The sequence below is a fragment of the Crocodylus porosus genome, unplaced genomic scaffold, assembly GCF_001723895.1.
Source record: "Crocodylus porosus isolate Cpor-Errol unplaced genomic scaffold, CroPor_comp1, whole genome shotgun sequence".
In the NCBI taxonomy this organism is placed as follows: domain Eukaryota; kingdom Metazoa; phylum Chordata; order Crocodylia; family Crocodylidae; genus Crocodylus; species Crocodylus porosus.
The window spans coordinates 37,209,394-37,221,882 of NW_017728951.1; the positions used below are offsets into that span (position 1 = coordinate 37,209,394).

The 12,489-nt window shown below is 46.0% G+C and overlaps 1 protein-coding gene across 1 annotated transcript in view; it reads left to right on the plus strand.

The window, feature by feature from the left end:
* The window catches only part of SCD (stearoyl-CoA desaturase), a 26,838-nt gene extending 18,204 nt beyond the window's left edge, over positions 1 to 8,634 (plus strand). Inside the window, exons 4-6 of the mRNA XM_019556066.1 lie at positions 1,997 to 2,202; positions 3,803 to 4,035; positions 4,927 to 8,634. Of these exons, the coding sequence (XP_019411611.1) occupies positions 1,997 to 2,202; positions 3,803 to 4,035; positions 4,927 to 5,126 (639 nt within the window). The 3' untranslated portion in view covers positions 5,127 to 8,634. The remainder of the gene's footprint in view (positions 1 to 1,996; positions 2,203 to 3,802; positions 4,036 to 4,926) is intronic.
* The last annotated feature ends 3,855 nt before the right edge of the window (positions 8,635 to 12,489 follow it).

A 12,489-nucleotide genomic window follows, 5' to 3' on the forward strand; every position in this document is an offset into this window, starting at 1 on the left:
AAAAAAGAAAAAATTAAGACAAGGCAGCTTTGTTCAGAAAAAATCATTACAATCAATGTCAACAAGCATTGTTCTCCCGTGTTTTCCCTCCCACTGAGTAATTGTTGTGCGGTTCTCTTACATCCCATCTTGAGCAGTTTGTTCTGGTGCCACACTTGGAGATGAGTCAGTGGATTAGCTGAACATTGGGTGCGGTTTAATTTTGGTAATTCCCATGTGCCCAGGAAGCAGCTAATTAAGGCTGAGTACCAATGGACATTTGAGTTTGGTGCTTTCTGGTGCAAGATGGTTTCTCAAGGAGGTGAAGAAAGATTAGGGAAATCACATGGGATAGAGACAGATTCCAGTCCCCACTGTCTGGATTGCTTAGACATTAGTTGGGTAAAACCTGGAAGTAATCCTGAAGACAAAGACAGACACCCAAAAACTCCCCCTTCCCAGCTGAGTACCTTAACCTTTAAGTTACAGATTGGGCTCCATCTTTGTCTTTGAAGTTTCTCTGGCTTCATGGACCCAATGATCTCACGAGGCCCCTTCCAGCCCTAAACTTCTGTGAATCTGTGACTGATTTGCGTCTGCACAGTGCCTTAACTTGAAGAGGATAGGTGAGGGGTGCCCCTACCCAAACTCTGCTGGTGGGTTAGGCCCTCTCTTAGAAAGTTTGAACCTGCTCAGGCTGTGGAGGACCTTGAAGCCCAGGTCACTCATATTCTGGTCAAGTGTTCTCACTCTTAAGTTATTATGCAAAATGTGGGTGACAGCAGAGGCATCCTTACTGGCACTCAGTAAGTGCCTTCCCTTAGGAGCAGACTTGGCGCTCTGCATCCTGAGGGACCTAGAGGTGCCTAAGGTATGAGCCTGACTCGAGCATCTGAGCTCCAAGGGAGGGCCTGAGTTGGGAGACATTCATAGACTCAGTGTTCCCTATTGACTAGCTGGAGGCAGCTCCCCACCCAGCATCCAGGCGCTCTGAGTTGCCCTTAGGGGGCACCTGGTTCTTCCCATTGATATAAGGAGCCAGAGAACCGAAGCCTGTTTCTTTGAATCGCCCTCCTACAGCAAGGGTCCTAACTTTTTAGGAATTGCAACACCTCAGTGGAGGCACCTAAAAAATCAGTATGGACTCTACCTGCCTTTTCTCTGTATCACACTTTTCCCATCTCTAAAATAGGAATGGTAATGCTGCATCCCTAATTTGTAGGGGGTATTGAGGAAAAATCCCATGTACATATGAGGCTAAGGATATTGCAGTGATGGTTGCCATAAATGTGCCTGAATAATGCTATTGTTATCCATCTGTAGGATGGGAGGATATTTACCTAGCTTTTCAAAGTACTTTGAGATCTTTTTATAAAGTCAGTAATGTAAATACAGATATTTTTATTATTATGATTAGTTTGGAAAAAATATACCTTACTTAATAAAATTATTAACATTTTAACATTTTCCAAGCTGGTTTTGTTCTGATTTATGTTTAACAGAATTTTATTTCTATGAAGGTGGTATTTCATTTTTAATAATTCTCAGAATTACTTATTTCCATTCCCAAACCAAAATCTTTCATTTTTGAAAATGTTTGATGCCTAGCACACACATGCCACTGTCTGCTTAAACTGACCAGTCAGGTTTGGAAATGCAGAGGAGGAAAAGGAAATCAAGGCCTAAAATGGATTGATTAAAAGATGAGGTTGAAAAAGGGAATCAACATAAAGGAAAAAATCAAAATGTTTAAAGCAAAAATGTCTCTTCTTGAACTGGAGCCAAGTTTGTTTGTTTTGCGGGGTTTGTTGTTGTTGTTGTTGTTGTTGCTTTGACCAATCTTTGAAGTAAATGATGTGAACTTTGAAATCAGTTGGATCTAGATGCCTGATCTGTGTAGGCAGCTTCGTAAATCCCACTAGACATCTATCTGCAGACATAGAAATGCTTTAAGCAAATTTGGCCCTAACTCTGTGCATTGCTGATTTTGTAAGTCTTCTGCCCACATTCATTCCAGAATGACGTCTACGAATGGGCCCGAGATCACCGTGTTCACCACAAGTTTTCTGAGACAGACGCAGACCCTCACAATGCCAGCCGCGGCTTCTTCTTCGCCCACATTGGCTGGCTGCTAGTGCGCAAACATCCTGATGTCATTGAAAAGGGCAAAAAAATAGACCTGTCTGACCTGAAGGCTGACAAAGTGGTTATGTTGCAGAGGAGGTGAGCTGTGGGGTGCTTGTGCAGTGAAGGGGGAGACTTAGCTTTCCTACTCTACTCAGATGTGCTGGGAGCCAAAGGGACTCAGACCTATCATGTATCGTTATAAGCCAAAACCAGCCTTCACTGGAATCCCCTGTAGCAGGGGAGTCGAACTCACCTGGGCCCTTGGGCCAGATCTGGACTGTAGGACTCCTCACAGGCTATATTCAACCTGGGGCATAGGGTTGGCCACTGTGGCCACTATGGCAGCAGTGGCAGGTCTGGTAGTAGAGAGGGGTCTGGAGGCATTGAAGGGTCTGGTGGCAATAGCAGCAAGAAGTCTGAGGGCAGGGGTCTGCCAGCAGCAGGAGGGGATCTGCCAGGGGTGGCAGTAATCTTGGGGGCAGTGATGGCAGTGAGCCAAGCTCGCCACCCATGGCAATGGCCAGCGGGCGCCAAAGGGCCCAGAGTTCTGAAACGGGCCCCGCTCCGCCACTTCCATAGTGGACCAGATAGAGCAGCTATGTCGGCCCCATGTTTGACATATATCTACACATATGAAACTATATAATCAGCTTTCAAAAGCATGCATTTCAGCAGGGGTCAGCAATATACCCAGTAGTGGAGGGGTATGTAGTGGGGTGTGGAGCGACCCAACTTTGGTAAGATGTGGGCAAAGTTTAGGACTTGGCTGCTTCTGCTGCTTCTCCCTGCTACCCAGCTTTAGTGCAGCACAGAAAGAGCTCTCTCTTCCCCAGAGCCTCTGCCACCCAATTTACAGCATGGCACAGGCAGAGCACCTCTCGGCTGAAGTGCCAGACACCCACCTGTGGCACTGCAGAGATCCTCATCTGCCAAAGTCTCAGGCACCCAGCTGCAGTACGGCACAGGCAGAGCCCCTCCACCTTCAAATGCTGCTGAAGCCGTATCTCCGTGGGCCAGATCCAAATGCTTTGCAGGCTGGATCTGGCCGGTGGGCTATAGGTTGCTGACCTTTGTGTTTGCAATACCTGGTCCCTACTTTGTGAATCTGTGCAGAAGTCCATGACGGAAAGTTTCCAACTAACTGCAGTTGAATATATACATAAATACATTAAACCTTCTTTTTTTGGAGAGAGAAGGGAAGAGCTGTAAAGTCAGCTCAGGACAGACTGGGTACACCACTGCTGCGGTGCTGTTGCTTCCCTGCCACTATTGTCTCTACAGCCTGCCAGGGATGCAGTCTTACCCTGGGCCTACGACAGACACCGGACAGCTAGGCCTAAATTCCAGCATCCTTTTTCTTGTACACCTTCTTGTATACCTACATTCCCATGCCATCTACCACCTGGGGCCCTGGCCTCTTCCTCTGGGCCCAATTTCTCCCCCTAATTTTATGCACCCACTCCCTGATTATTATTATTATTATTATTATTTTTGTCTTCCCCTGGTGCAGGGAAAATAGTGGGGTCAAAAGTAGAATATTTCTGTGTTTAACTTTCTTAGTGTCATTACAATTAGCATTTCTCCCCCTTCCTAAATACTGACCCTTGTAAGGGTTCTCAACAGGCCAAATCCACACACCTTCCCCTAGTGAACCCTCCTCCCACTCACTGTCTCCCTCCCTTCTCTTTCTTGGCAGGTACTACAAGCCTTCAGTGGTGATCATGTGCTTCTTGGTGCCCACCATAGTACCCTGGTATTTCTGGGGGGAATCCTTGGCCATCAGCTACTTCATTCCTGCTATCCTGCGCTACGCTGTAGTGCTCAATGCCGCCTGGTTAGTCAACAGTGCGGCCCATATGTTTGGCAACCGGCCCTATGATCGAAACATCAACCCACGGGAGAATCGCTTGGTCGTCTTGGGAGCCTTAGGTGAATATGGGATGCCTTTTTAGATTCTGAAGCACCTGAAAAACTGACTAATACAACTAAAACCTGCTTCATTCACCATTGAAATGTAGCTGTTTCTGGGGTGCAACACAGCAGCTGCTTTATGGGATACAGTAATAGTGTATGAGTTTGGGGGAAGGGGAACATTGTATCTAATTATAAACCTGAAGAAATGGAGTTTTGGGCGGTGGGAAGTGACCGATTACAATGGGCCAGATTCTCAGCTGATTTAGAGTAGTATAACTGCATAGAAGTCAGTGGAACTTTACTGAGTAATCCCAGCTTACTCCACCTCTGATTGCCACCCCTTGTACAACAGCTGATTTCCAGGCCAACCTGATTGATGGAGATGCTTCTGCCCTGATGCTGTCTGATGCCCTCACTTGCTTGGAATGTCTCACCAGAGCATCTTTGCTAACACCATCAGTAGTGGGATAGTGGGGACGCTGAAGTGGAGAGCATCCACACCATAGCATTTTCTACTCAGAGTATGGAGTAGAGAGCATAGTGCCAAAATTGCTTGAACCCAGATTTCACTGGTGCTTCCACTAATGGAAATGTGCTGGGGAGAGGCCAAAAGCTGGGAGATTTCCCTGAAAACCCTCATTGTAGGCAACGCCACAGCATACATAGCACTAACTTAACACAGGGCCGGGTTTTGTTCCCAGTGAAGTCAAAAAGCAGATCCCCCATGGATTTTGGTGGACAACAGGCCTATGGACTTCAGTGGGTGGAGGCTGGGGCTTGTAGTGGAAAGAGTTAAGGAAAGCACAATGTCTTTTCAACAGAAATTTTGGGGGCACAGTGCTTTGAGGGAATTCAAAGTCAGGTTTGGGTGTTTGCAATGTCTCTTCCCTGATTATTCTATTTCAGGAGAAGGATTCCATAATTACCACCACACTTTCCCCTTTGACTATTCCACGAGTGAATTTGGCTGGCACTACAACTTTACAACAGCCTTTATCGATCTTATGTGCTTCCTGGGTCTGGCCAGCGACCGCAAGACGGTGTCCAAGGAAGTCATCCTGGCTCGGAAGATTCGGACTGGAGATGGGAGCCACAAGACTGGCTGAGTGCCCACTTCTCTCCTGTCACTTTTCTTCCCTCCTTTATTTCCCCCCCTTAAATGAGCTGGACAAAGGTTTAATGTTCTGTTTTACTAACTACTGAATAATGCTACCAGGTTGATGATGATAATGATTTTAACCCACTCCCACACTGTGTTTTCAATTATGTATTTTAAGACCTATAACTTTGCTTTTTATAATGCTAAACCACCTCTCTCCCTCTTCTTCTTTTCACTCTTCTTTTGTCAGTCTTTAATAAGATCTCTCTCTCTTCCTTTCCCCCTCTGACTCTTCCATCCTTTAATTTTTTGTGTATCCCTGGCAGTGAGCTGATAGAAAGTAGCCTAGGGAATATCATGTAAGCTGGCTGTGTAGCATGAGTTGCAAGAGATCTGTACCAACCAGCTAAAGACTTGAGCCAAAGTCAGTGACTCTTTTCCCAAAAACTCTCCCTCTCCAGCCTCTGTTTCTCTGACCTTCTCATGGCTGTTGACTCTTGGTCTAATAAAGCTGCTTTCTCTGGGGCATGGCAGCCCCCTTGCCTTTCCTTGCTGGCACAATGTTATCTCCCAAACATTGGCCCTACTTTTCATTTGAGGAAGCTGAGGGAAGTTGTGGCTGGGCCTGGAGAGGAGACTCCTTAAAGCTTGCATCTGGAGGGATGCAGGCAAGTGTACTATTTGGCTATAGAACATTGCCCAGGCCAGACTGGGGAGCATCATCTGCCTTACTGCCTTGCTGTAGTATCACAGGCTCTCCCCTTTCACTGGCCTGAAGCATCTCTATGCTCCACTTGCCTTGAACACACAAAAAAAGCAAATACCGGACTCCAAGCTGCCTATTTCAAAAAACTGGAGAGGGACATCTGAGAAGTAGGTAAGGGACATATTTTTCAATGCCTTGAAATATACTTGGCTGGGAAAGTTTTTTGGAAGTTGCAGAGCAGGCCACTGGTACATTTTTGCCAGGAAAAGGAACTCTTCCTAAATCAAGAGGCTGAGAGAAGCTGGAAGGATGCAAACCAAAGCTCCATTGCTGTTTTAAGCTGCTTTACATGTTAAAGGATCTGGGTGCAGCTGATGTGCTCACATCCCTCCAGTAACCAAGGAGGAAGCAAGAAGATACTCCAGAGGGGCAGGGGAGAGCTGTATTTTATCTGCATGAGATTCACACAGTCTACTAACAAGTTCTGGATAGAACCCAACACCAAACCAGGCAGCACAGAGAGGGATAAAACAAGAGAAAGGGAAATGATACCACATTTCCAGGCCATTCCTGACCCCTTCCTGTCACAGGCCATCTAGAAAGCAAGGCAGGCTGGGAGTACTGCACTGTATCTGTAGATCAGGCATGGACTTGGGTCTGAAGAGCTTTCCTGCTTAAAAGTGCAGCAGGGCACCTTAGGGGGTTATGATCAACTCTCTCAGCTCCTCTGAAAGTGATTTGAGCACAAATTAAGAACACTGCCCATCAGATCCTGATTTCTGCTAGTGGGGGTTGTGGGGGAGCCCTGACTTTGGGAAGCACTAGAGCAGCTGTTGCTGGCACATGCATCTATTTGCTGAAGCATCTCCTCATTGTTAGTCATCTAAACTGTTCCCATACATCTCCGAGATATGAATGTCTCTGGCAGTGTTGCTGTTTGCTGAGCCATTCTTAATCCCAGGTAGGACCTGAAAGCACAGTAGGGTGTGTCCATTGCCTCATTCCTTGTCATGGCAAGCGCATTTCTCACTTCTTAATGGCATCTTATAATGGAGTCTTAAAAAACTGATTGATTAAATGCCAGTTATGCTACCTGAGGACCTGCAACATTTGTGAGCAGGTGATTGAGAGGTGTGTTTAAAATCCTCCTGCATGCTATGTCCAGAACAGTTGTAGCTGTCTGGGATGGGATTGGTGTGTTGGGATCCTGTTCCCTCGGAAGGTCTTCACGAGACTGCACCCAGTTTATTTCTGTTAGTGGTGGTAGTATTTTCTGCTCAAATGCATCCAAGCAATAGTGCAGAGAGTTGCCAAGGGCTGAAGAAAATGGACAGTTCTGGATGCTTCTTGGAGGTGGGGCTGAGGACCTTAAGGCCTCTTGCATTTGGTCTGGTGTGGAGGCATGTTGCATGTCCTCAAAGCAAGATTCGGAGAAGGGGGTCTTCAAGGGCAGGCTCCATTCTCTCCTCTGCATGTCTCAAAGGTGGTAGAAGCCAGTAATGTACATAGCAAAACCTGAATACTGGGGTCAGCAGAGAGCTTTTGCTATTATATAAAATGTTGGAATGAAGATGGCTATGACTTTATCCTACCGTATAGAAAAAAGTCATTTAACAACCCTGGGCCAGCTTCTTCCAGGTCTAAATCCCATTGAAGTCCCTGGATTCTACACCAAGGACGAATTTGGCCCATCCAGCATTTTCCCTCCCTTTGCCTCAAGATCTTAACACGTTGTGTGACATAACCTAGAGCACATTCATGTGCCATGACATACTGCAGTGTCTAACCTCTTCTCAGAAAAAAGCAGGCTTTTTTGATTCAGGGGTTCCTTTTAAATTCCCAGATCCTTGATCAGGTCTAAATATCCTGATGTGAGATCAAAGCCAAGTAGAAGTAACCAAACTGTCCTGATGTTTGCTCAGCCACTTTGTGGGTATATTGGCAAATATCTTTGGATGCCTTAAATCTTCAATATACATTGAAGCATTGACAACTATTGTAGGATTTGTTTTTGTTTTGGTTTTTTTTTTTTGTTCTGAGTTACGGAGGTTGGGGGGTTGCTTAATTATTTTATTGCCTACAATAAATTGTGGGTGCATGTGACTTCGAATGTAATCAGTTACAATTTCTGTTAGATTAAGGAACTTGTGTAGTTTTTTTGTTTTTTGGGTGGTTTTTTTTGGTGGCAACATGCTTGTATTCTGAATGCATTTTCTGTAAGTTTAACTAAATTGAGTCAGAAAGAGAGGTGGAAGTCAATAAAGCAGCTGTGGCTCCAAGTGGTTAGAGCAGCAGGATTCCTGGTTATAATCCTAGTCCTGCCCCTGACCTGCTTTGTGGTTACAGGCAAGTCACTTAATTTATTTGTGTCTCAGTTTCTCTATCTACAAAATGGGGATCACACCCTACCTCACAGGGATGTTGTGAGGCTTTAATACTTTTACAGCACTGTGAGATCATGAAATGGGAGGTATAACACACATGGTGGTAGCAACTGCAGTAAGGGAATTGACTGCAAACAGCATTCTCAGCCCTGACTGTACCACAAAGGCTGGATTTCTGAGTGCTGGATAAGAGGAAAAAGGATTGGGTTGGAAAGTCGAGTCTGCACATTGTCTAAGCTCTGTTGTTATTGAAAAGTGAGTAGAATACAGGTTTCATGGCATAAGGTTTCTGTATTGTAGGATCTCCATGTTTTGTGTACTGAAAAACTGTTTTTTGAAATAATTTCTACTAATTTGGAAGCAGAAATCTGGTTGTGCTGATCTGAAGTGTTGTTTGTTCATAATAAAAAGGTTATTTTAAAACTTGACTGACTGAGTGCCAATGCTTGGGCTTTCTGGAGCTTTTCGGGCAAACAAAAGTTATGCATTGTTGCTCGCTAACCAGAGAATGGGGGTGGAGAGCAGAAGAGAGAGCAGTGAATGAGCTTATTGGAGTGGTTTTCGTTGCCAACTGCAAGCGTTGTCCAGTCACACCCCTGTAACCAGAAAGCTGGCTATCCCTTTTAGCAGGGGTTACTTCAGTGTAATTCCAGCCAGGGCCTATTGCCAAAATGTTGTGGCTGACAAATGTATATGCAGCAAAACACGTAATAACAGCATCTTGGTTATGTGCAACTAGGCAAGTCTGAGTGTATCATATGAGTTCAGTAACCTATAAACTGAAGGAGGAAGGAGTCTCATTCCCCTCTCCTCTTGCTACAGATGTGCACTGTTCAGCTGTAGCTTTGAAACAAGTAGACAGGAGTCTTATGCAGCAGACTCCAGCTGTCATTTTCATTGCCACTTTTTACTACCACTTGTGGCTTCTAGATGGACATTATACACAGGTACACAGAGGCAAGAGAAGCACCTGGGAGGGTTTTAGAACAGAGGCTCCCACATCTCTGCAGTAACATGCAAGACTTTTGAGGTCCCTTTCAGTGATTGTGGGCCAGACCTCAACACTCATCAGATTTTCAGACAGTATCCTGAAAACTGTGACAAATCAGGCTGGTAGGTCAGCTTTGAAATCTGGTTCCATCTGTAGATGCTGGAGGCAAGAATGTGAAATCCAGCCCCTGAGCGCTTTTGAAAATCTACAGAAGGAGCATTGTATTACATGTGGAGGAGAGAGGAAAAGCGAGGGTGTGGGAGGATCCTTCAGTAGAACGAAGAAGGAGGTTTAGGCTCTTTCTGGTGATCTCATTCTCCCCTTTGTATGTGAGAACCAAGGCCATGTTGCAAGATTCATGTGGCTGCTCTGAGCTGTAGAAAGGCTTCAGCTCTTTAGCTGCAAAATTATGCATGCCTGTCCCAGACAAGCTTGGAAGTGAGAGATGTAGGAGAATGGATCTGATAACCTGATGCTCCTTTTGTTCAGATTCTGCATTACATAACGCTGTGTCAAACAGGGTCCTGCATCTGTCCCCTTCCAATACAGGTGCAATGGCCTTCTAATACTGAGGTTGGGCTAAAAATAACATAATGATCCCTCTGCATGGCTTCATGAGCTTGCTGAACTCAAATCAATGCCTCTCCCTCTGTGTTAAGGTGGTTATTAAATTCCTAAACTATACAGTCCCTTGGCAGTACTGGTTCAGCAGTTAACCCTGTCCCCTGAAGCCAGTTCGTATGTTGTTATTGCCAGATGCCTGTGTAGCCTGCTTTTGGGTGTTGCTGGAAGGGGAGATTTTCAAAGGTAAAAAGGGGAGGCCAGGGCCTCATTCCTAATTTGCCTTTGAAACTCTCCCCCACAGTTTCCACATAATGGGGAAGGGAATATTTAATCTCTACTTTTAAACGGGTAACAAAGAAACAAGCTCCTACTCATTAAGAGCTCCAATAGCAAGGCGAAGGGAAGATTGTGAAAAGGAGCATGTGTAATCTGAGCAGCTGGGTTAATAGGTTGCCATGTACATTAGTACTGGGCAAAATGAACAGGAGATGCTAAGTGATCCACTGAAGAAATTCTGTCTGAAAACTGAAATCTGGCTAACACTGTCTGAGCCAGGTACTCACCAGGGTAACTCCACTGCTTACAATAGGTAGGGCTGGAAAAACTTCCATGGAGCTATGCTACCCTGGTTTGACATGAAGAGCATGTCATAGAGGGGGTGAAACGTGGTCTTCTTGCAGTACATCTGGACTCAGTAAAAGTTTGGTGTTTGCTGCTTATGGTGGTGCAAGTGGTTGGCGTTTGTGATCTCTTTGCAAAGCTACACTCCTCCTTGCTGCTTATTACTCTCTCATAATGGTCAAAAGATCACCAAACTAAATGCAATAATTATTTTCAGGGACTGGAAATCACACTTAGGTACCTAAATCTATTTATGCACATAACAGATGGAACAGAATATGACACCCAGGGACCACCAGGCATTAAAAGGGGGAATGATTTGATATGGAAGGGCCTAGTCATCTGTTGCCAAGGAATAGCTTCTTCTCCCAGCAGCACAGCTCCACCAGGGATCATGGCTGGTGTCTCATGTTAATACAGCCCCTCAGGCTCTGCCTACTGGTTTGGCCATAGATGTCATTGGAAGGTGGCAGCCCAGTCCCTGTGTAGCAGGAACAGGGATGCAACTTGAATGAACAGGGTGGATTCACATTGTTACTTAAGGCAGGAGAGTGGCCCCAGTATCTGCTCAGATATTTCAAAGGGGCATATGGAATGAGACGCTGCCTCTCCCAAGGGGCCAAGGATTTAGTGGTGAGAAAGGGTCTACATCTAGACTGTACTCCATTTATGAGGTGTCTAAGGGGACCTAGGCTCCTAAGTGAAAGTCTATTCCACCCATTTCAAGTCCCTGAAAATCCATTAATGCATCTACTTTTGTAACACACCGTCAGCTGATCCTTGAGACTGAGTCAAAAAAAGCAGCGAGGAGGAGGACCCTCTCACCTTTTCCATTAACTATTTTTAGGGGTGTGAGCAGGAGGGAATAGAATCACATACAGGTGCCTAAGTCCACTTGTGGGTGCCAAATGGGTGGAATAGAATTAGGCCCCTCATGTCTCTTTACCTGCCAACACATGAGTGGCCATTTGCTGGTGTGCAAATGCGCACATGCTGTATGTGCTCTAGCCCTCTGAAATGACGGCTTGCCTATTGGGTAGGATTCCCACACCATGCATGGCAGGACCTAAACACCCACATGCATACACATATACATATACACGTTTTAAATAAGCCCCTCACCGTTCAAACATGCCCTCCCCCTAGCACAGCCTCGTCTCCATTTCAGTACAGCCAGGTCTGCCCAGGAGGATCTCTCTCCTTGGTGGCAGGCCTCTGGTACATGCTTTCACTTCACACGCAGCATCCTCTTACACAGGATAGCCTGGCTCCATAGCTCTCCATCTGTTTGGGCCTGCAAGAAGCCACTGGAAGAACAGCTGCTTTGGCATGCAGGCTAGAAAGGACACATTTTGTGATTACACCCAGCTCTCTTCTCGGCTGGGGGTGGGAAGCACATCACCCCCCCCACACACACACACTCCTCCCGACCGTTGGCTAGGCCAGCTGCCACAGAAGAAGCTGTAACAGGCTGACTGTGCACATGCACAGAGCTGACTAAGTAGCTCCAGGGGAGAGGTTACTGTCGGTCACCGCCTCCAAGAGCAAGTTGACTCTGCGTTTACAACAGCCTACAGCTCCTGACCAAGCAGGAGCCAATCAGCAGCTCTGTTTCCTTGTCTGATTCAGGCTGGACCAATGGGCGGCCTGGCATCTGGATTTTGTTTCTTCTAGTGAATTACTGTGCGAGGGCTGTCTGCGGTTTAACCTCTTCCATGCTAGGGCTGCTTTTGTGCAGACAGCCGCGCGCCTTGCACCTCGTGACAGACCTGGCACCGGTTCAGGGATGTCACATAACCCAGGGGATTGCCTCACTGCAAGCTTCCTGTTGCTCTGTCAAGAAAGATTTAACACAGAGGGCTGCCACTGGGGTTCCCAAGGCTGCCGAGAGGAGTCTGCTCCTAAAGTCACAGAGTGAAATTGAAAGGCCCCAGGCTCGCTTCACACGGATATATAAACCAGCAGCACCCAAAGCGGGATACCTGGCATCAACTTTTCCTCAGTGAATAATAATAGAAAAGGTATCCAAATGTATCTTTTCCCCGTAACAACGAATACAACACCGACTGAACAACAAACAATAAATGAAAACCTTACAAAAAAT